The sequence below is a fragment of the Moschus berezovskii genome, chromosome 22 (genome assembly GCF_049115385.1).
Source record: "Moschus berezovskii isolate FMDL1 chromosome 22, NW_MosBer_1.0, whole genome shotgun sequence".
NCBI lineage: Eukaryota > Metazoa > Chordata > Mammalia > Artiodactyla > Moschidae > Moschus > Moschus berezovskii.
In genome coordinates, this window is record NC_142481.1 from 7,784,083 (window position 1) to 7,804,578 (window position 20,496).

The 20,496-nt window shown below is 59.4% G+C and overlaps 2 protein-coding genes across 4 annotated transcripts; one reads left to right on the forward strand and one right to left on the reverse strand.

The window, feature by feature from the left end:
- Window positions 1-331: 331 nt before the first annotated feature.
- On the reverse strand, window positions 332-13,533 carry SCAF1 (SR-related CTD associated factor 1). Of its 3 annotated transcripts, none has more exons than XM_055411575.2 (11): window positions 13,391-13,533; window positions 10,747-10,860; window positions 10,445-10,502; window positions 9,663-9,757; window positions 9,247-9,347; window positions 9,046-9,161; window positions 3,361-6,141; window positions 2,655-2,737; window positions 2,227-2,445; window positions 1,014-1,142; window positions 332-763 (listed from the first exon to the last, which is right to left on the reverse strand). In XM_055411575.2, the coding sequence occupies exons 2-11, from the start codon at window positions 10,852-10,854 to the stop codon at window positions 572-574; spliced, it is 3,882 nt and encodes a 1,293-aa protein (XP_055267550.1). In that variant the 5' UTR covers window positions 10,855-10,860; window positions 13,391-13,533; the 3' UTR covers window positions 332-571. The 3 variants fall into 3 exon arrangements, with proteins under 3 accessions (XP_055267550.1, XP_055267546.2, XP_055267548.1); XM_055411571.2 differs by lacking the exon at window positions 13,391-13,533 and adding an exon at window positions 11,871-13,333; XM_055411573.2 differs by lacking the exon at window positions 13,391-13,533 and adding an exon at window positions 11,240-11,252.
- Window positions 13,534-15,282: 1,749 nt separating this feature from the next.
- On the forward strand, window positions 15,283-19,066 carry RRAS (RAS related). The gene is made up of 6 exons (XM_055411585.2): window positions 15,283-15,492; window positions 17,304-17,391; window positions 17,503-17,605; window positions 17,680-17,788; window positions 18,561-18,679; window positions 18,760-19,066. Exons 1-6 carry the CDS (start codon window positions 15,340-15,342, stop codon window positions 18,842-18,844), a joined length of 657 nt encoding a protein of 218 aa, XP_055267560.1. The 5' UTR covers window positions 15,283-15,339; the 3' UTR covers window positions 18,845-19,066.
- The last annotated feature ends 1,430 nt before the right edge of the window (window positions 19,067-20,496 follow it).

Here is a 20,496-nt window from a genome sequence, read left to right on the forward strand (position 1 = left end):
TCCAAGGCAGACAGATAGCACCCAGGCGCCCTGAGCTGGGCAGTGATCAGGCGGATGGAGAGACCCCTCCTTCCCCCACCACCACCGTCAAGGGCAACAGCTGGGGAGCTGCCAGGTCTGGTTCTAAGTGCTTCACCCGCCTTGGCTCTTCCCGAATCCTCACAGGCCCCACTTTATCACGAAGAAAGAGGCCCAGGGAGAAGACCGCACTTTCTCCAAGTCACACCATCTACCCTCCCCGCTAACCACCTACTCACCTGGGCCAAGTATCCTCCCCAACACTTCCCCAAACTGGACTCTGAGAAGGGCTAAAAATCATGGGGCTCAGGGCTAACATTTCATGAAACCTTTAATGAAACTGAGGGAGGGGCACGAACAAAGGGTCTGGGCGCGGGGCACAGGCTCTGGGGCGAGGGGGAGGGGCATGGGGCGGGGCAGGGGCTCCCCTCTTTCCCACAGCAGCCCTCCCCCAATCATCCCACTGACAGGGGAGGGACACGGGGAGATGGAGCCATAAATACGTCCAGAATTCCAGAGGCAGCGAAGGAAGAAAGGGGCGGGGCAGGGACTCTCAGAGAGGGGGCAGGGGCAGGCCCGGGCCACCTTTGTCGGGGGGTCCCGGCTCCTTGGGCGGCCGCGGGGGCCCCGGAGGGTCCCCTGGCTTGCGGCCGTGCTTGCGGAAGTAGCGGTAGCGTTGGACGTAGGCACGCACCAGGTTGCTCACCTTCACTGGGTTGATCTCCCCACTTTTGCTGTGGCAGATCTGGGGGGCAAGGGGCGGCCGCAGTCACCACCAGCCCCCAGGGCCCTAGGGTGGGAGGCCCGCCCTCAGATCCAGGCCGTCCGAACTTGCCCCCCTGACACCAACAGAACAGGCCTGAGTGGGCTAGAGGAAATCCTATCTCCCTCTCACCTTCCAGACTGACCCACCGTCCCTGTCTGCCTGTCCGCTCACATCCACCACGCCGTCTCCCCCCACCCACCCCTGCGCATCTGTCTCCTCTGGGCCCCACCTTGTGGACAGCCTTCCTCAGGATGTCCTTGTACTCCTCCTTGGTGATGTCCTTCTTCTGATAATACGGCTTGATGGCCAGCTTCACCTCCTCCACCGCCCGCTCCTGTGTGTGCAGCTTCTTCAGATACTGGGAGGTGGTGAGAGTGGGAAGAAGGCACAGTAAAGGCCAGGTGAGTTTCTGCAGAACCCCTGCCTCCACTCACCAGCCTGGCGGTTCAGACTTCCCGACCACCCAGCTGCCCCCGGAGGTGAAGTCCTGCTGAGGGTCTGCCCGTGCTGGAGAAACCCCAGCCAGTCAGGCCAGGCCTGGGCCTCAGTGTCACCAGCGTTTCCTCCAGGCTGGACTCTGGGCTGGCCCACGCATCCCTGACCAGAATCCACGTGTCTGCTGCCCTTTAGTCTATTAGGGAGACAGACCTGAGCCAGGAGGCTGCTCCCTGCTGCCTCAGAGAGATGGGGGCAGCAAAACCAAGGCCCAGGAAGGCAGGACACCCCACACTTCAGGGCAGCCTCGCTGGCGGCACAGGGACCTGGTGCTCATCACAGAGCCCATACTGTCCCTCTCCTGCAGCCCATGGCACGGGCCACAGACAAGTGTCCATCAAAGCTGTGGCCCATCTCTGTTTATATGGGGCTTATAATACAAGGGTTTGTTCCACCGGCCTTCTGGCACCGTACACGGGCTGCACAAAGGGTGAACAGCGCCATCATCTGGTGACAAGACAACAGTGACCGGCGTCCAGACCAAAAAAAGGCGCACAAGCCCTGAGACCCAGGAGGAGCCAGCCAGAGGAGCAGGAAAAACCCCCGCTGCCCTGTATCCTTTCTTCCTCCCTCCATCCACCAACAGATGCTTTACTTTTCGTTCGTATGCCACCCCTGCCCCGCTTACACAAAAAGACTGGGCTCAGAGAGAGAGAGAGACAAGCAGCCCAGGGGCAGACTGCAGTGGGTATATGCATAAATATCAGTGTTCATATCCATCCCTCTCCCCCCACCCCTACATGAAACTCTTAAAAACCTGCCTAGCACCCCTTTCCCGCCCACTTGTCAAGGACAAGTTTCCTTCCTTACGACTGAATGACTTCCCTCATCTAATTCCTCCTCTGCCGGCATCAGCCCACAGCTCTCCTCAGGCCCCTGCACCTCAGTGTCTGCTGCGATCCCGGCAGAACCGTCACCATGACCCACCCCTCCCAAGCCCAGTTCACCTTGTCTGTGTCCCCACGTCCCTCGGAGCTGCTGCTGCCCTCTCTCTTGTCAGACGCTGCAGCCAGCCCAGTGGGGGTGGGAGGGGTGGAGCCGCAGCCTCCCAGGGGGAGGCTGCCAGGCAGCAGGTAGCTGGAGGGGCCAGGGGGCAGACCCAGGGAGGTGGGCACAGGAGCTGGGGTCACCCCCAGACTTGAGGGTGGCTTCCTGTGGCTGAGGATCTGTGGGAAAAGGTTGGAGGATAAGCAGGAGAGGACGACAGAACTGGTATCCCTGTTCCCACCCTGATTTCCCAACAGTCGCAGAGGCAACTGGCTCCTCTTCTGGCCAATACCCTGCTCCAGAGCCTGCCGGGAGCTGTAGTCCTCTCCTAACCCAAAGCAGGGGACAGGAGAGCGGGCAGCGGGGACTCCTCCCCAGGGAAGCCCACCTGGTTGGTGGCCTGGATCAGCTCCTGGGCCTTTGCTCGGCTCGCCAGATTGGCTTCTTCCATCTTGAAGAGAAGTGCAGTCACTGCAGGAGGTGGGGATCAGGAGTTGATGCAAGAAGAGAGAATGAGCCTCCCCCAACCACTGCTGTCCTCTCGCTCCCACCCTGGGTCCCAGGACAGGCTGCAGGTCTCTGGCTCAGGACCAACCAGGAGGAGGTGGCCTCAGGCACTCAGAGAACCCGCCCACAGCCTGTGTGTTCTCAGGACTCCAGTGTGTGGGGGTGGGGCTGGTCCCGAGCCCCCGTGGCAGCTCCCCACATCTGCAGTCTAGCAGAGACTCCTGGCGTCCCCTAAGGGACCCTGCTCTCCTCATTCTTCCCAGTTCCTCCACCAAGCGTACTCCAGGCTGCCTCTACGCAGACCCCAAGACACAACCCACCCCTCCTGGCTGTGTTGGAGCGGCTCGGCCGCCTGCTGCCTCTGAGACCCTGCTGCTCTCTTCCAGCACATCCAGAGGTCATGGAGTCTTCTGGAGAGATGCTGACTGGCCCTCGCCAACCTGAGGCCCACCTGGTCCTGGTCATTATACATCCAGCCCTTCCAAAGTATCTCCACCGCTGCCTCCAAGCTCATCCCCTAATGACCTTCTCCTCCTGGATCCCATCTGTCTGCCCCCGCCTGCCCTAGGCCCCCGGGGGACACTCACAGGCCAGGACGCCGCTGGTAGTGCAGTCCACGCCCGCAGGCAGGTTCCAGGGCATGGGTGGGGGCAGGGTGGGCAGCTGGGAGACGCGGGGAGCAGGCCCGTCCTCCGCCCCCGAGTCACCAGCTGTGGACCCCGCACTCGGGGCAGCGCTGGGCGCGGCGGCTGCCGTGCTGGTGGCCGTGGTGGTGGCCGGCTGCTGCTCCTCCTCTTCCTCTTCCTCCTCCTCGTCCTCCTCCTCATCCTCCTCTGCCCCGCCTCGGACCCCAGCCTCTTCAGCGGCCTCTTCTGGCAGGAAGGAGACCTCAGGCGTCTTGCAGCTGCTGTCCACAGTCTGCGAGTCGGGCGTCAGTGCAGGGGGTGGAGGGGCCACCTTGGGGGGCGGGGTGCTGGGGGCCTTGGCTGCCCGCTCTTCCCCGGACCAGGAGGTCTCCTCAGCCCCCTTGGCTCCCGCCGCCTGGCTGCAGCTATCCGCCTTGGACTTCTTCAGCGTCACTGGGCCGCTGCTGCCCCCGCTGCGGATCTTTTTCCTGGTCTTGGATGGCTTGGTCTTTCCCTTGGTCCCCTTGGTTTTCTTGGCCCCAGTCTTGGCCTTGACCTTGGTCTTTTTGGGCTTGGTGCTGCCCTGAGCTGCTTTGGCCACCTCCGCAGGGGCCCGCTCGTCTGGCTTGAGGAAGGGGGAGCGGCTCTCTCGATCGCGGCTGAACTTGACTCCAATGGAGCCCAGGCCGGCAGACGAGGCCTCCTTGGCCGGCGTGGTGCTGCTGACACCCTCGCGGATCAGCACCGCCACCTTGGACTGCAGCTTCACCTTCCGGGAAGACGACGAGGAGGAGGAGGACGAGGAGCCCGAGCCGCTGCTGACCGGAGGCTTTGGTGGGGGCCCCGAGGAAGGTGCCAACTCCTTAGGGGGCCGGGCCTTCTTGGATGACCTGTCCCTGTCTCTGTCCCTCTCCCGGTCCCCCCCATCCAGCGCCTTTCGCCGCGACCCCTTCTCCCGGGAGGAGGAAGAAGAGGAGGCGGCCCCCGAGCGTCGCCGGTCCTTCTCGCTGCTCTTGCCGCCCCGCTCCTCGGCGCTCAGCCCCTCAGAGTCATACAGGACCTCCCGCTTGGGGGATGAGGCCGGGGCCGGGGAGGGGCCTCGGGGGTCAGACTTGTCTGGCCGGCCCACGGTGATGGTCCGCTTGATGGCGAAGAGGTCGTGGTCCGTGAGGTCCTGGATGGAGGGCGGAACGGCCCCCCGCCGGCGGCTGTCCCGGTCACTGCCCAGGGAGGTGGAGCCGGAGGGCGGCTGGGCCGGGGCAGGGCCCTTCTCGCTGTCCCCCGAACGCTTCTCGCCCCGGGACCGTGACCGCTTCTTCTTCTTCTTGCTTCCGCCGCCATCGCGGTGCTTGCCACGGTGCCGCTCGCGGCGGGAGGATGAGGAAGATGAGGTGGCTGGAGGCGGTGAGTTCGAGCGCCGCCGCCGCCGCCTTTTCTCCCGGGACCGCGACCGGCGGCTGCCCCCGCGGCGCCGGTCGGTGCTCCGCGAGCGGCGACGGGTGGAACGGGACCGCGAGCGGCGGCGGGTGGACGATGAGGTGTGGGAGCCCGGCTTGCGGTCCCGCGAGCGGTGCTTCTTGGAGTCCCAGGGGGAGGCCGGGGCCGGCAGGGCGGGCTGTGCGCCGGAGGAGGATGAGGCAGCCTCCTTGGCCTCGCCGCCGCTCCGCTTGCGTTCCCGCCTCGACTTCTTGCGGGTGGGTGGGCCGGTGGGGGCGGCGGGGGCTGGGGCTGCTGCCGGCGAGGGCGATCGCTGCCGGTATCGCTCGCGCCGCTGGGTCAGGATCTTGCGCCGCAGGTCCAGGCCGCCCCAGCGCGTGTCGGCGGCGGGCGGTGCCGGGGCCGGCTCCCCCAGGTCCACCTGCAGAGCGCCCTCGCCGTCGGACTCCGCGTGCAGAGACAAGAAGTCGTCCCCCTCGGGGGCCCGGGGGGCGGGCGGCGGGGGCGGAGGCTGGGCCGCAGCGGGTGCCGCGGGTGGGGGCCGCGCTGCCCGGCCTCCAGTGCGGAACAGAGAAACCGCCATTCTGGGCTCCTCCTCGGGCTGGACGATCTCGCCCTCCTCAATCTCCGAGTCGCCCGGAGGCAGCAGAGGGGGCGGGAGGGCAGCTCCGCCAGCCGTCACCACCTCCACGGAGACCTTGCCTTCCCGACAGGCCTCCGCCTCAGTCCCCACTACAAAGACGCGTCGGCGGGTCGCTCCATCGGCCCGGGTGGAGTCGGCCTGGGGCGGTGTGCCAGGAGCTGGAGTCGGCTGCAAGGGCTGGGGGTCGGGGCCTGGGCTCTCATCACCTGGGAAGTCCTGACTCAGGCTGTTGTCGTCATAGATGCCCGCCAGGGTCTCGGAGATGCGGCTGATGCTCTGCGACAGGCCCTCCTCCTCCTCTTCTTCCTCTTCCTCCTCCTCCTCTTCCTCCTCCTCGGGTGAGGGGGTCCCCGCGGATGAGCTGGGGTTGGAACCCGTGGGCTCGAAGGGGTCGTACTTCTGCTCCGGAGCAGGCGGTGGGGAATAGGCCTCGTCGGTGGGGTGAAAGGGGTCATAGATATCAAACCGGGGTGCAGGAGGAGCTGGGGGCGCTGGGGGTGGTGGAGGGGGAGGCGGGGAGGGGGAGGAGGAGGAGGGCGAAGGGGAGGGGGAGGAGGATGCAGAGGAGGGGGCAGGGGGAGGGGCAGGGCCCCCGTCTCCAGTGCCCAAGGTGAGGAGGTGGCGGGCACCGGTGGGTCGAGAAGAGTGAGACTGCGGGGAAACTGCAAAGAAGAGCAGACACAGCGGGGTCAGGGGCCTGTCCCAGGGTGGCAAGCGGCCTGCAAGCGGGCAGCGCCCATCAGCTGGGCCCCTCGCTCAGCCCTTGCTGCTCCAGCAGGCACTGCTCCCAGGGCTTCATGGAGTCAACACGGAGAACGCTCCTAACAGCTCCACACTGTACATACTGTGACCCAGAGCGGCAGCATCTCCCCTGAGGGCACAGTCAGCGTGGTGTAAGTGACCCCTGGAGGCTGCCCTCTCATATCCTGAGAGGCAAGCAGGCCGGCGACCCAAGACCGCCCTGACCAACAAGAGCACTGACAGGAGGCATAGGTTGGGACTGGAGAGCCAGGTTCCAACCTAGCGCCACCTGCAGGGTCAAGCCCCTCTTGTGGGAATCCAGCCCTTTGTAGGCCTACCACGAGCCTGAGAAGGTACCAAGTGGCAGAGCCGGTGAACCCCAACAGGCTGAGTCCTCGCGTGCCCCCAGCCGTCTGATGAGCCCCATCCCTGGGGCAGTATCTGCTCAGGACTCAGACATCACTGACCCAGCCAGGCTGCGGCCTTTCCTCCCTTATTTCCTCTGCCCTCCCGAGATCTTGCTTTTGAAGCACTTCATGGCCTCCACACAAGTCACACACGTGTAGAGCCAAGTGACCAGGGCTGCCCCCTGGCCAGGTGACGGGGCCAGGGTTCAGACATACACATCAGAGTTCAGAGGCCACTCTCTCAACCCCACGTAACAGCTAGGCTCCTGCCCCAGCAGGGACCTCGGCAGGGTCATGTGGACCTTGGCAGGGTCACGTGGACAGTGCTGGAGAAGCCTGGGGCCGAGAGGGTAGCACCAGAGACCACTTTCCACCTGGATCCCAGGCTCCAGCCCTCAACCTCAAACTGCCCACAGGCAAGCAACTCAACCTCTGTCTGCCTCAGTCTCCTCATCTATGAAATGGGAATCTACTCATTCATTCAGCACTTTTTTCTTTTTTTTCTTCAGCACTTTTTTCTGATCACCAATTAGGAGCAGTTTGGGGTACTGAGAGTACAACAGCAAACAAGATAAAAATCTCTGCCTTCAAGGACTCTGGCCCAGAGCTCTGACAACCCTAGGCATTATTACAACCACCTCAGGCAAAAACCAAGCCTGCAGACTGAAGCAAAGCAAGATGTCTGCTTTACAGTTTTGTTTTGTTTGCAAAATAGAGAACCACAAGTGAGTTTCTTTTCTTTTTCTTGTATTCTTAACATATTCCAAATAAAGACCAAAAAACACCTAAGATAAGAAAAACAAGCCCATGGGCTTCCCTGGCTGCCCGGTGGATAAGAATCTGCCTGCCAATGCAGGGGACAGGGGTTTGATGCATGCCCCAGGGGCAACTAAGCCCATGAGCCACAACTACTGAACCCGTGCTCGGCAACGCAAAGAGAAGCCACCGTGGTGAAAAGGCCATGAGAGAGCTCCCCTCGACTAAGTGCAGCCTAAGTGTAGCGATGAAGACCAAAATAAACAAACCATAAAAAGACAACAGATCCTAATCTGAGGGTCCTAATGAAGACAGTTTTTCCAGAAGCACCTATCGCTTAAGGCCCAGGGGCCAAATCCCACCCACCAGCTGCTTTAGTAAATAAGGTCTGTCTGTAAATAAGTAAATAAAGTAAGTGTCCGCCCACTTCTTTACTTATCCCCTATGGCTCCTGATTCTAAAAGAGGGCGGCCACTGGTGACCCAGGCTTTAGGATTCTGGGTTTTCACTGTCAAGGCCTGGGATTCAGCCCATGGCTGGGGAACTAACAGCCTGCAGGCCGAGTGGTGCGGCCTAAATGAATAAACTTTTTAAAAATAATAAAAGAAATGAAAAGACCCCTGAGGGCCCCCAAGAGTCTGATGGGCCCCCAGCACCATGTTCCCTGAGTCTCATGGATAAGGAAGTCACCGTGCATGTGAGGGAAAACAGAGACAAAACATAACCTGCTTCACAGGGTGTGCGAGCCTCTGGCAGAACAGCAGCTCACAGCTGACCCCTGCCCTGCCTTCCTCTCCTCCCCACCGCTCCCGATATGTATGTACACACAGAAGGAAAGTCTAAACCCGGGGTTCTCATCAGGGTCCCAGAGACCAGCAGCAGCAAAACCAGGGAAGGCGTCAGAATTCCCAGGTGGCTCAGTGGGTACAGAATCCACCTGCAATGCAGGAGACTCAGGAGACGTGGGTTTGACCCCTGGGTGGGGAAGGTTCCCTGGAAGAGGGCATGACAATCCTAGGATTCTTGTCTGGAGAATCCCATGGACAGAGGAGCCTGGCAGGCTACAGTTTACAGGGTTCCAAAGAGTCAGACACGACTGAAGCGAATGAGCACACACACACATCCCTGGGCCAGGCCACCCATGGATTAACAAATCCTCCGTGGTGATTCAGACGCCCAGATTTGGGAGACCCTCCACACCGTGTGCGGGGCTAGGAGCAGACACTCCTTCAGACAGGTGCCCACCTCGGAAGACAAAAACTCCGCCTTTACACAGAGAAGGCCCTGAGCCCAGGACCACCATGAAGCAACTGCCTGTGCCACCTGGAGGAAGAACCTTCCCTCTTTCAGACTTTTCTCCCCCTAGAGTTAGCACTCCTAAGAAGCCCCCATCCCGGAGAGCCGAATTCCCAACACAGCTACACTGATACGCGGAGCCCTGGACATGCGCTCACTGCTCCCAGGCAGTAGCTCTCATGTCAGTCTCAGCTTTATCTGCATCGGCGCATGCGTGCTCAAAGCCTTTCCTGAAGTCTAGCAGGAAGAGACGTTCAGGTGCAGGTTTTGTCTAAACGACACAACCAGCACTACCACTGCTACCAGCAACAGTGCAGCCCCAACGCTGCGGCTGACCCCCACTAGGGCGGCCCTGGCCCCACATACCCGTTTTGCCTGTCCTCCAGGCCCTGAGACGGGGCAGCAGGCTGGGTACCGGCAGAGGGACTGGATCCCTGTCCCCAATTCGGACCTCGGCCACCAGCTCCAGCATGTCCTCGCTTCTGCAAGACAGGGAGGAGGGAGCCTCAGAGGTGCATCCGACCCCCACGCCAGGGCCTCTCCCAGTCCAGCAGCCCAGATACTCACTCGCCAGGCCTCAGGTCCATGTGGCTAGGAACCCAGGTGTCTGGGGGATCCAGGATGCTCACCAGCCCCGCAAGGAGGCCGTCAGCAGCCACGTCCAACACCTGGAATAGGCCAGGAGGGGCTCCACCCTGTCCCTGCTTGTGTGAGGACCACACATCCCATTTCCGCAGGCCCCAGCCTCTCAGTAACCCAGACATCTGAGACACTAAGAAAACACGAGGATCCAACCAATTCCCTCAACCTGACTGCCTCTAGGACCCAGGGGACCAGGCCCTCAGACACTCCCACACTGCCCCTCATCACCACCCCAGATCCAGGAGACTGGGTCCCCAGCCCCATCTCTGGGGTCCAGGCCCCAGCGACCTTCCTGCCCCAGCCCCAGGAGTCCAGATACCTATCCCCGTCTTCTTACTTACAGTAGCGGTGTCAGTCCCCCCGGATTCCTGGGAACGGGGCTCCGATCGTGGGCTCCGGCAGCGCCTCCATCGAAGGCCATGACACCGAGAGCCATCTGGATAGAGATTGAATGGGGGACTGGAAATAGGGAACTAGAGACAGAGGCCTTGTAGAGCAGAGAAGAGAGAGACCACCTAGCTCTTGACAAGGGAACCAAGAGCATCTGCCTACTCTCAAGGCCTCCATCCCACCATCTCCTGGGTTCCACCAACACTTTTCAGAGGCCCCAACTCTCTCACCCAATTTGTCCCCCTAGCCATCCTCAGGATAAAGTCCAGACAGGCCAGCCTGGCCTCTGAGCTTTGCTGTGACCCAGTCTTCACTGGGCTCTCCTGCCAATACCCTCTGCTCGCCAGCCCCAAAGACCCATAACTCAGTCCAGCAGCCTCTGGGTTGCGTGCCTGCGGCCTCTCAGGCTTTCCTCTTCCCCAGACAATGCTCCTATGGCCTCAGAGATCAAGATCACCTGTCACTTCCTCACCGAAGCCTTCCTGGACTCCATCTCTCCCCACACTAGCCTAGCTGGGCTGCCTTGGGCTACCTCTGTGAGGGGACTGTGTCTCCCATCCACCAGACTGTAAGCCCCTCCAAGGCAGCCACGGAGGCCAACCCATCTGGGGCTCCCTGTGCCAGCACCAGTGGGGGCACCCGGGAGACCTCGGGAAATCGTGTATGAATGAGAGCAGGAGGAAGAACACAAGAGATGAGGCAGGAGTCTCGGAGGAACCAGACACCATCATACCTTTATCATTTGGCAGATCCCCCTGCAAGGAACTCCCCACAGCCTGCTGAATGGCCCGCTGAAGGCAAGGTGAGAGGGAAGAGAGTGGAAAGAAAGAGGAGTCAGAGATGCATGCCAAAGGTCACAAGCTCTGCTGCTAGGAGACAGCATTCCAGACACCTCTACAACCAGACTCAAACCCTACAGACAGGCCAAGAGTCCTGGCCCCCAACCCCCCTCCCCCAGGTGTCCAGGAGTCAGGGCCTCTGAATCTGGGCTCCCTGCTCCTTCATCCCTCGGCCCCAGGTGTCTGACAGCCTCACCAGGATAAAAGCAGGAGGAGAAAGCGTAGGGTCTCTGTCTGGCGGACCGTCACCCCGATCCTCGCCTGACTCTTCCGTCTTCCCTCGAGACTCATCTTCTTCCTCCATGGTCACCTGGTGGGGAGCGGGGCAGAGTCTGGAGTAGAGGCCAGTGGGCAGCACATGGTGATGTCAGGTGGCGGAAAGAGACGACGGACGTGAATGCCTCGGGGACCTGCAGCACTGCATCTGCTTCAGTATCCCTCCTCCCCACAGCTGGCGCAAGTAAGCCCCAGGCCCAGTGCAGACCCTGGAGGGGCTCAGGCAACTCTCTTTGTCTGAGTTTCAGTTGCTTCCTCTGTCAAAGGGCGGCCTTCCCAGGCTATGGCCACATCCCACTCCCCAGTTCCCACAGCTTCCCCCACAACCAAACATCAAGACCCCACAGGAGCCGAGACTCTTTTCTGGTGAGTTGTGATGTCAAATACTGCGTCCGCAAGTCTCGGAAACGCACCTTTCCCAAACTGAGATACGTGCCAGTGTGCTCACGTGTGCCTCAAACGCCATGCCACCTCCTCAAGCATCGATTTTCCTCAATGGTGAGGGACCCAACAGAATGTATTTAAACACAGAAGATGGAACTAGGATAGAATGATCTACAAAACCAGTATGGCATCTTGAAGATGAAAACACACATTTCAGGAATGCTGTACACCAGACACCACAGGGAGCAACCTCTGATCACCCATCTGCCCCTTGTATGGAGCGTGGCTAAAGCCTTTGCGTTGTCACAGAAATTCTCAGGTAACACGCAGAGGTTGAAAGATCACTCTTCAGACTGATTGGGGGGGAGGGGCTTGATTAGGGCTTCAGAAAACATGACTATTTCACTGTACGTTTCTGGGCAACCATCACATCTCCTACTGTGAAAACAGCATCCAGTCCCACCGTTCCTAGAAAGCTTCAAAAATTCTAACCCCCAACTCCATTCACTTAACTCCAAGTGGGTCCAATAGGAAACTAACTCAGAGAAAAGAGACTGGCTCCTGACACAGAGTTAACAGCCCAAGCCCCAGTAATTATCATTAGTCTTTAATGCCCAGGTTTCCCTTACTGTGGTCTCCCCCACACCACTGGTTGATTACCTGCAAAACAAAGAAACCTTGGTCCTGGTCGGCCTTATACCAGATTTTCAAAAAGCTTGTGTGCCGCCTCCCAGCTCTCCAAGAGCTTGCACCTCCTTCCCTAACTCCCATAGACACCTCTCATCCTGATCAGCTCCCCCGGACAGTTCCCAGTCCTAGAGCTGCTCTCGGGCACCTCTGGAGGGAAGCACATATCGTGTAGGGCAGTGTCTTAAGAGGTAAGAGATGCTCAATCAGACTACAGACCTACATAGCCTCAAACCTTCTGTGGTATAAAGATCCTCCCTTGTGTATTTAGATATGCCTCAGGCTTTGCAGACACACCCTGGGCTCCTTACATCTTTTAAGACCTGAAAAGCCTCTGCAAACACTGCTTGGTCACTCTAGAACAGTTTCCCAAACTTGGTAGCAATTGAGTGCTTCACAAATAGCTTGTCATCAAAGCAAATCGAACACACAAGGTTCTTCACCATACAGCACAAGTAAATGGAAATATTATTAATGGGACTTGAGTACTAAATTCACATGACGGTGTACCTTGGGTCTCAATGAAAAATGTATTTCTCACTGTAGATAATTCTCTCTGTAGCCCCAGAGCCATGCAGAATTTTTCAACATTTTGCATTTCAATTACTTTCGAAAGGGCAAGTACAATACAGTCCAGCAACTTTTCCAAATCTCTCCATTGCCTTATTTTCCACGAAATTATCAGGTCCCCAAAGGCATTCAAATTTGCTCCAGACATAAGAGACTGCACTCCTGCAGTCACACTCAAAGCCACCTAGATGGTTCCAGGTCTTTCTAACTGCCCCAAGCCTTATGTCACCCAAACTAGACACTCCTCAGACAGCTGGCGACCCATCCATGCCTCTCTCAGCACATCTCAGTATTTGTCTCCTTCCCTTAGTGGGTACCTCCTGCTCCTCTGGGTGACTATAAAAGACTTCCTAGACCTGAAACAGTTCTTCCAAGCCCACCTAAATGGCCCCTACCAGTGTAGGTGAGCCGCAGCCTCAGGTCAGCCCGTGCACACACTCCCAGCGCTAAGAGACATAGCCCAGGCGCTTTGGTTGGCTCTGCAGACACTCCCCAGCTCTTGCAGATCTCTTTAACCCCTGGGACATATCTCCAGATCTCAAGATGGCCCCAGAACCCTCTGAACAGACCCTAGCCTCCGGTCAGCTCATAAAGACGCTGAACAGTGCCCACAGAAATGACCCAAGGCAGCTATATGATGGAAGGCAGGCTTCAGTCTCAGTCCAGGCCCTGTGGACGCCCCCAGTCCTCTCGGGGACGCCCCGTAGATGCCCCACGGAACCACAGACGCGTCCCGGGGCCTTCAGAAGGCCCCTCTCTGGGCGCCAGCTTCTGCCGCCGCTACCGGGCCCGAGGCCACCCAGCCAAGCCCTCCAGGCCCTGCGGCGTGCCGGGAGGACCCCTGGACAACTAGCGACCCGACTCCGCCCCGCCCACCCCAACAGGCCCGAGCCCCGCTGCCCGGACCTCCGCCGCCATCTTACCCCGCCGCTCGGGCTGCGGCTCCGGCCCCGGCGCGGGGCGGGGCGGGCTGGGGCGGGGCTCGCGAGCAGAGGGAGGAGAGGGGTGGAGCTAAAACGCCGCCAAGCGTGCCGGGACTTCAAGTACCGAGCACGGTGCGGCGAAGGCTGGTGAGAAGGCTCCGGACTCAGTTTCCCGGCAGCCAACGGGACACACGGGCAGGGTGCGCGCGACGCACGCCGGGAGGCGTAGTCCGCGCGTCGCCTTTGCCGCGCGGGGACAGCAAGGGGATGAGGGGTGAAGTGGGCGGGGTTGCGGTAGCCCGCGATTAGGCCCCATAGTGCCCTGCACGCGCGCGGAAAGAGCGGCGGAAAAGGAAGTGATGTAAAGAGCGGTCAGCCTGACAGATGCAAGGGAGTTGTAGTTCTGCGGAGTGTGCCATAGGGGAAAAAATGCAGCACTGGTTGGGAGATGCCCCACCTACATTCTAGGGATCCCCGAATCCCGATACCAAGTCCTTGCTAAGTTTTAGAACCTAGGAGCCCGACCCTACAGTCTCCTCCTCATTTAGGGCAGAAAAACCCAAACTCCTCTCACTCAGAGCAAGTACTCGAACTCATGTTTCCCTCCTCCGTGGGACTGTGGTTCAACCGGTAAAGAATCTGCCTGCAATGCGGGATCCCTGTGTTCGATCCCTGGGTTGGGAAGATTCCCTGGAGGAGGGCATGGCAACCCCCTCCCGTATTCTTGCCTGGAGAATCCTCATGGGTAGAGGAGCCTACAGTCCATGAATCTGGCGGGCTACAGTCCATGGGGTCGAAACGAGTCGGACACGACCGAGCGACTAAAGCACACATAAGACTCAGAAGTCTGAGCCCTTCTTCCTTTTAGATCCAGGAGTCAGGCCCTCTGGTCTTCCACAGACCATTCCTAGTCTCAAGCAAGTACCTTACACTAACACAGGTGCTCGGGTTCACTAACTCCCTCGGGTCCAGAAATTTCGGTCCCTAGCCCCTGCAATCACTGGGTCCAAGAGTCTGGGTTCTCAGTTCTCTCCTTTACCAAACCTAGTAGTAAGGACCCCCGGCCCCCTCCTTCCAAGGGTCCAGGATTTCAAACCTTCAGCCCTATTCTCTCCTAGGGGCTCAAGGGTCTGGGCTTCCCTCCTAGAGACCCTGGGGTCTCAGCTTTCTCCTCTCTCAAGACCCAGAAATCTTGACCCTAGACGGTTCATAACCCAGGCATCTCGGATTGAGCGAGCTGGCTCATGAATTAGGAATGCAGTGATCTCACGGCCCCTCCCTGCCCAGCTAGCCGCTGTCCCCCTCCAGGGCCCCATCTTCCCTCCCAGTCTGTCTTCCGCTTGGCTGGGACAGCAGGGACCGGAAGCCTGGGTCCCTTAGCGGGCGGAACCTTCAGCATCCAGCCCAGACATCCGAGTCGGGAGCTTGGCTAGGATCCCAGGTCGGAGGCTGAGCTTCCCCTCAAGACTTGCTCCTTTCTCGGAGCTCGCCTATATACGGCCGCGCGCGAGTACTTGAGCTCCGCCTACTAGAACAAGGCCTCGGGGATGGCGTCCTAAGAAACAGCATCCCTGTGTTTCTCATTTGCATAGCCACACCCCGAACGATCTTCTCAACCCGTCCGCCGAGAGAATGAGGCCTTTATTAGCATAACCCCGCCCCCAGGCGGCCCGCCTGCCGAGAGCGCGTGGCGCCGCTCCGGGTTAGCACAGCTCTCTATTAGCATTCTCCTGCTCCACTTGGAATTCCCCTTGGCGAACGCCGGTCGCCTACCCTTATTAGCATAGCTCCTCCTTTTCCCAGGCCTTGCCTCCTCCTTAAGTGTCCGGAGACACAAGCCCTTCTCGCTGGAGCTTATGATTATGCAGTAGCCTTATTAGCGTGGCCCGCCCCCACGCCCCGCCCGGTTCCCCCCAGGCGGTAGCGGCGGCAGAGGCGGCGGTGGCGACATGAGCGGCGGGGCGGCGTCCGGGACAGGGCGGGGGCGGCCCCGGGGCGGGGTACCGGGACCCGGGGACCCCCCACCCAGCGAGACACACAAGCTGGTGGTCGTGGGCGGCGGCGGCGTGGGCAAGAGCGCGCTGACCATCCAGTTCATCCAGGTAGAGGGCCCTCACCCGGGGGGGTGCCCCCGGGATCTAGAACTGAGCCCTTTGCGGGATCCCAGAGCTCCCGTTTCCCCTCGATCCATCACTCAGCCCCTCCTATAAGGCCCTCTAATCTTAAAAGAAATCCCCTCAGGTGTGACTCTGAGCCCTTTGGGGCCTCCACCCCCCCACACACGAGGGACGTTCCTTCTGTACAAGTACAGGAGGACCCACCATCCCATCCCTAGTACTCAGAACCCCGCTTCCCTGCTGACCTGACCCTGGGTGCCTCCTGGGAGCACCCGAAATCCAGAAGTCATCCCATCCAGACCCTAAGCATTCTCATGGGCCCCCACCCCCCCCAAGTGCCACCTCCCCCTACCCTGAGCCCCATCTCCCTCAAATCCTAGATCCCAGCTTCCCCTCTGAGCCACCCAGAACCTAACTGGGAGAAAGCCCCTGAGATTCCCCCGGTCAGATTCTGCCCTCTGACCATTCCAGAGAACTCTTAAGATCCCAAGTTCTGGGAATCCCCCATCCCCCTAGACCGAGACACCCCCCCCCCCCCGCGCCCGCCAGTCTTCCACAAGGAAAACCAACCATTCCTCCATCTTGAGTCGTCCTCCACCCCGATTCCCCGAGTCCCTCTCTGAAAATCTGGCTAGTCCTCAAATCATCTCCATGGAGGAAGCCCCCAGATTCTTGACACCCCCAGACAGACCTGCCCCTTGAGAGTGTCTCTGACATCTTAAATGCGTCTCCAGGGTCTTTAAGACTCTCTAGACTCTGTATTCTAGGGCAAATCTCCCAGATGCTCCTGACCCCAGCCCCCAGTTCTCATCACTGAGCTTCCCCTTTGCAGACACACCCCTCAGTCCCCTAGAGCTAGATCCCTCCCTCACCAAACACCCCTCTAACAGGCAGAATGCAGCCTGCAGACCCGCAGTTGCCAGGTCATCACTTCTCTCCTGAAAACCCACCTCTGCGTGGGAAACTTCCACCCCATTGCCAAGGGAAACCCTCCCACCTCAGGGAAACCCGAGAAAGGTGTCTATCTGCTACAGAGATGCTACCGCAGAGCTCTGCCACCAAGAGACCCCAGCCAGCACCTGCCTGGGAGCCCCTGTCTGTGTAGAGAAAGGCCCCAGCCCTGGGCCCCTTGCACCCAGGGGCAGACCCAAAACTGGCCCAAAGCCTGGCTGGAGGCGGGCGGGACCGGGCAGGAAGGGAGGGGCCGGCCTGCGGGCGGGGCAGCTTCTCCGCCGCCGGATTGGAACCGGGACCTTCCCTTGGGAGGAGACACTGCCCGCGGAGGAGGAGGGGGGCGGCGGGGAATAGGGAAGAGAAAAAGGAGGAGGAGAAGACAGAGCTAGACAGGCAGATAGATTCTGCACAAGAACAGCTCCCAATAACCAAGCACCTACTATGCCCAAGTCATGTGTTAAATACTGAACAGGGGTTTTCCCTGAATCTCACAAACCCTGGATTAAGCCTACAACTATTTTTATCCTCATTTTCCAAATAAGAAAACTGAGGTTAAGAGAGGGGAACTGATTTAGAAGGGAAGTGATTCGTCCAGTGCCACACAGCCAGGATGGAATCACGATGCCAGGAATGTACTTTATACCAGAAAAACAGAGAGGACCAGGAGACAGAAGAGCCTGGGGAAGGCAATGGGAAGAAGAGACCCAGAGAGAGGGAAACAGACTCAGGGAGGGGAAGAGACCCAGAAGGAAGGAGGCCGAGAAAGTCAGGACTCAAGCGGCTGGGCTACATCACCTTTGCTGGGATGCCGCTCTAATGAAGTCCTTTCCCTGCCCCACCAGTCCTACTTCGTGTCTGACTACGACCCCACTATTGAAGACTCCTACACGAAGATCTGCACTGTGGATGGCGTCCCAGCCCGGCTAGACAGTGAGGGGCGGCAGGGGCGACAGTGGGGGGAAGGGTGGCAGGGCTGAGGGCTCGTGGGGGTGGCTGGCGGGACCCCCGTCCCCTTGGAGACCCTTCTCCCTCTCTCTGCAGTCCTGGACACCGCCGGCCAGGAGGAGTTTGGTGCCATGCGGGAACAGTACATGCGTGCGGGCCACGGCTTCCTGCTGGTGTTTGCCATTAATGACAGGCAGAGGTGAGCGCAGAAGTGAGGGGCGGGAGGGGGCGCGGGGAGAGAGCAGCTGGCTGGACCTCCGGCTTCACCCACAGTTTCAACGAAGTGGGCAAGCTCTTCACGCAGATCCTTCGAGTCAAGGACCGAGACGACTTCCCCATCGTGTTGGTTGGCAACAAGGCGGATCTGGAAACACAGCGCCAGGTCTGGGATTCCCCGCTACCCCTGACCCCGACCCCATCTCAGGTCTGGGAGGTTCCTTCTGGCGCCACCTCCTGAGGCTCCTCACATCAGCATCCTCTTCTGACTCCCTCTGTCTGCAGCCATGCACCCCACTAGTCAGCTTCTGAGTCCCCAGCGTTGCCCACATGGGAGTTCTCAGGAGAGGTAGCTGAATGGGAAAAAGCTGCCTCCCCCAGGGTTCACCAGCCCTGGCGTTGTTCCATCCCGACCCCTCCTCTTGTTCCCACCTGGAGCCTGGCCTCGGCCTCCTCTGGATTTCTCCCCTCCAGTCAACCTCCCACTCCAGCTGCCCCTCCCAGCTCACACCCCAGCTCGGCCACCTGGCCCTTGATGCCCACCCCCATGGTCCTGTCCTTTCTTTCCTCTGCTCTCACCATTTCCCTATACACACAGACTATGATTTCCACACAGAACTCATCTTTTCGATTAAGGCCTTGGAGCTTTGCTCGGGTCTCCGCCGGGAACACCCTGACTTTTCTCTGCCTGACAACTCAGGAAGGTCTCTGGCACCTTCTCTGACTCCCTACTTCCATGGCACCCAGCCCCTTGGGCTCCTCCGTCGTGATCATCCTGGACCTTTCCCTCTACACTTGAGCCTCTGCAGTACGTTACCCCAGTTAGAGCACACAGTGTGTCTTTCTGCACACAGTGTGTCTTTCTGCCTCCCTGCTGGCTGGGACTAGCCTTGACTGCAGGCACCTGACTCCTCTGTATCCCCCTACCCGCGCCCCAGGTCCCCCGATCTGAAGCCTCCACCTTCAGTGCCTCCCACCACGTGGCCTACTTTGAAGCTTCTGCCAAACTGCGCCTCAACGTGGATGAGGCCTTCGAGCAGCTGGTGCGGGCCGTCCGGTGAGCTGAGCCCCCTTCCCGTGATCCTCCTTGTCCCCTAAGCCCCTACTCCACCCAGACTCACCAGCCTCTTCCCACAGGAAGTACCAGGAACAAGAGCTCCCGCCCTCCCCGCCCAGCGCCCCCAGGAAGAAGGCCAGAGGCTGCCCCTGTGTCCTCCTGTAGGGACCAGCTGCGCTCGCTGAGCACCCATCCCGATCTGGGTCTCCCAGGACACACTCCACCCCCGCCCGTGATTCCTGGCCTCCCCGCTGGGGGCCGTCACCACCCTGTGCCTTCTGCCACCGCTGCCTTCCCCCACCTGAGCCCCAGGGTGAGGGCTCCCGGGCACCCAGGTCACTGCTGTATATAACTCCCCTCCCCAGAGAAATAAACGTCACTGCCAAGGAGGTGTTTTTTTTTTATAAAAGGGACCGGGTGAACCCCAGGCCTGTGCACAGTCGCTAAAGCCTAGCTCCACCGAGAACCATCAGATCTAAGACCCTTTGCTCAGGGCAGGGACAAGCTGAGCCGGCCGTCTGACCCCCCCTTCTCTCTTAACAGATTCCACCCTTTTCTGTCTCAGTGGGCATTTTGTTGGGATGAGGATTAATGTTTGAGGGGGGACTTCACTGGCAGTCTAGTGGTCAAGACTTTGCCTTCCAAGGCAGGGAATATGGGTTGGATCCCTGGTCAGAGAACTAAGATTCCCGCAGGCTGGCAGGGAGGAGCTGGTGACAGGGGTGGGGGGTGGAAATAAAAAAATATTTTTTTCTGGAACGTTCTAGAACTGCACTTTCAGTCAGTCTGGTAGCCGGAAGCTACATGTGGCTATTTAAATTAACGTCATGTAAAAAACTCAGTTCCTGAGTCACACAGCCACATTTAAAAGCTCAGTATTCACACGTGTGACTTAGTGGCTATCTGCACCCCACACCCTACCCCCACTGCCGTGGGCAGGGCACACACACAATATTCTCATTATCACAGAAAGGTCTGTCGGACAGCAGTGGTGTTCTAGGAGACCTTGGAGACAGGCAGCCACTGCTGCGAACCGTGCCCACCTGCCTCCCACCTCCAATGTGTATCAAGAAAGGCGGTTTGACTACAGAGGGGAGAAGGGACAGGTGGGCTTAATGATGTTTAAGCCAACAACAGGCAGGTTCTCAGTTCCAGAAAGCTCTCAGTTGGGCTGACATCTGAGTCTCAACCTTGAATTCAACTGGAGGCTGTTGTGGAGGCACCCTGCTGCCAGCCTCTCCCCTGGGGGTCGGGGCTGAAGTGTAGGGTGACAACGGTTTGGGGATCAGGACCCCCAATTCTGTACTGCAGCTGCTAACTTGGAAGACTGGAGCCAGAACCAGAGAACACAACTCCCCCATCGCCCAGGCCCAACAGACAGGCCATCTTTTTTTTTTTAACATTTCCTTATTTGGCTGTACCAGGTCTGTTTTGGTATGTGGGATCTACACCCTGGACCAGGGATCAAATCCAGGCCCCGTGCACTGAGAACACAGAATCAGCCACTGCACCACCAGAGAAGTCCCAGACAGACCATCTTTGAACTCCAACACACCAAACCAGAAATCTCAACCAAGATAGATCTGTGTCTTCCGGAACTTTGGTCTCCATCTGACTACTGTTAACAGTCAATAATCTCTTCCCCCCACCCCCACATTGGCTAATTCTCAACAGAATCTCTGGGCCCCAATCCCCCAAACGCTCCCTTCACACCCACCCACCCAGAACCTGCTTCCTGGTTCTAGATGATGACCCCGCGTGGCCCCTGGCAGCAGGTTGCCTGCCAATCCAGCACTGACCCTCCCAGGCAAGTGCCT

Bases quoted from the DNA above. Each gene is read 5' to 3' on its own strand.
- SCAF1 (XM_055411571.2), bottom strand. From the start codon at position 11,981: ATGGGAGTTAGGGAAGGAGGTGCAAGCTCTTGGAGAGCTGGGAGGCGG. The intron at 2,446-2,654 runs GTGGGCTTCCCT...CTTTTCCCACAG, and splicing joins TGATCCAGGCCACCAACCAG to ATCCTCAGCCACAGGAAGCC. The intron at 764-1,013 runs GTGGGGCCCAGA...CTTGCCCCCCAG, and splicing joins TGAGGAAGGCTGTCCACAAG to ATCTGCCACAGCAAAAGTGG.
- RRAS (XM_055411585.2), top strand. From the start codon at position 15,340: ATGAGCGGCGGGGCGGCGTCCGGGACAGGGCGGGGGCGGCCCCGGGGC. The intron at 15,493-17,303 runs GTAGAGGGCCCT...CTGCCCCACCAG, and splicing joins TGACCATCCAGTTCATCCAG to TCCTACTTCGTGTCTGACTA. The intron at 17,606-17,679 runs GTGAGCGCAGAA...CTTCACCCACAG, and splicing joins GCCATTAATGACAGGCAGAG to TTTCAACGAAGTGGGCAAGC.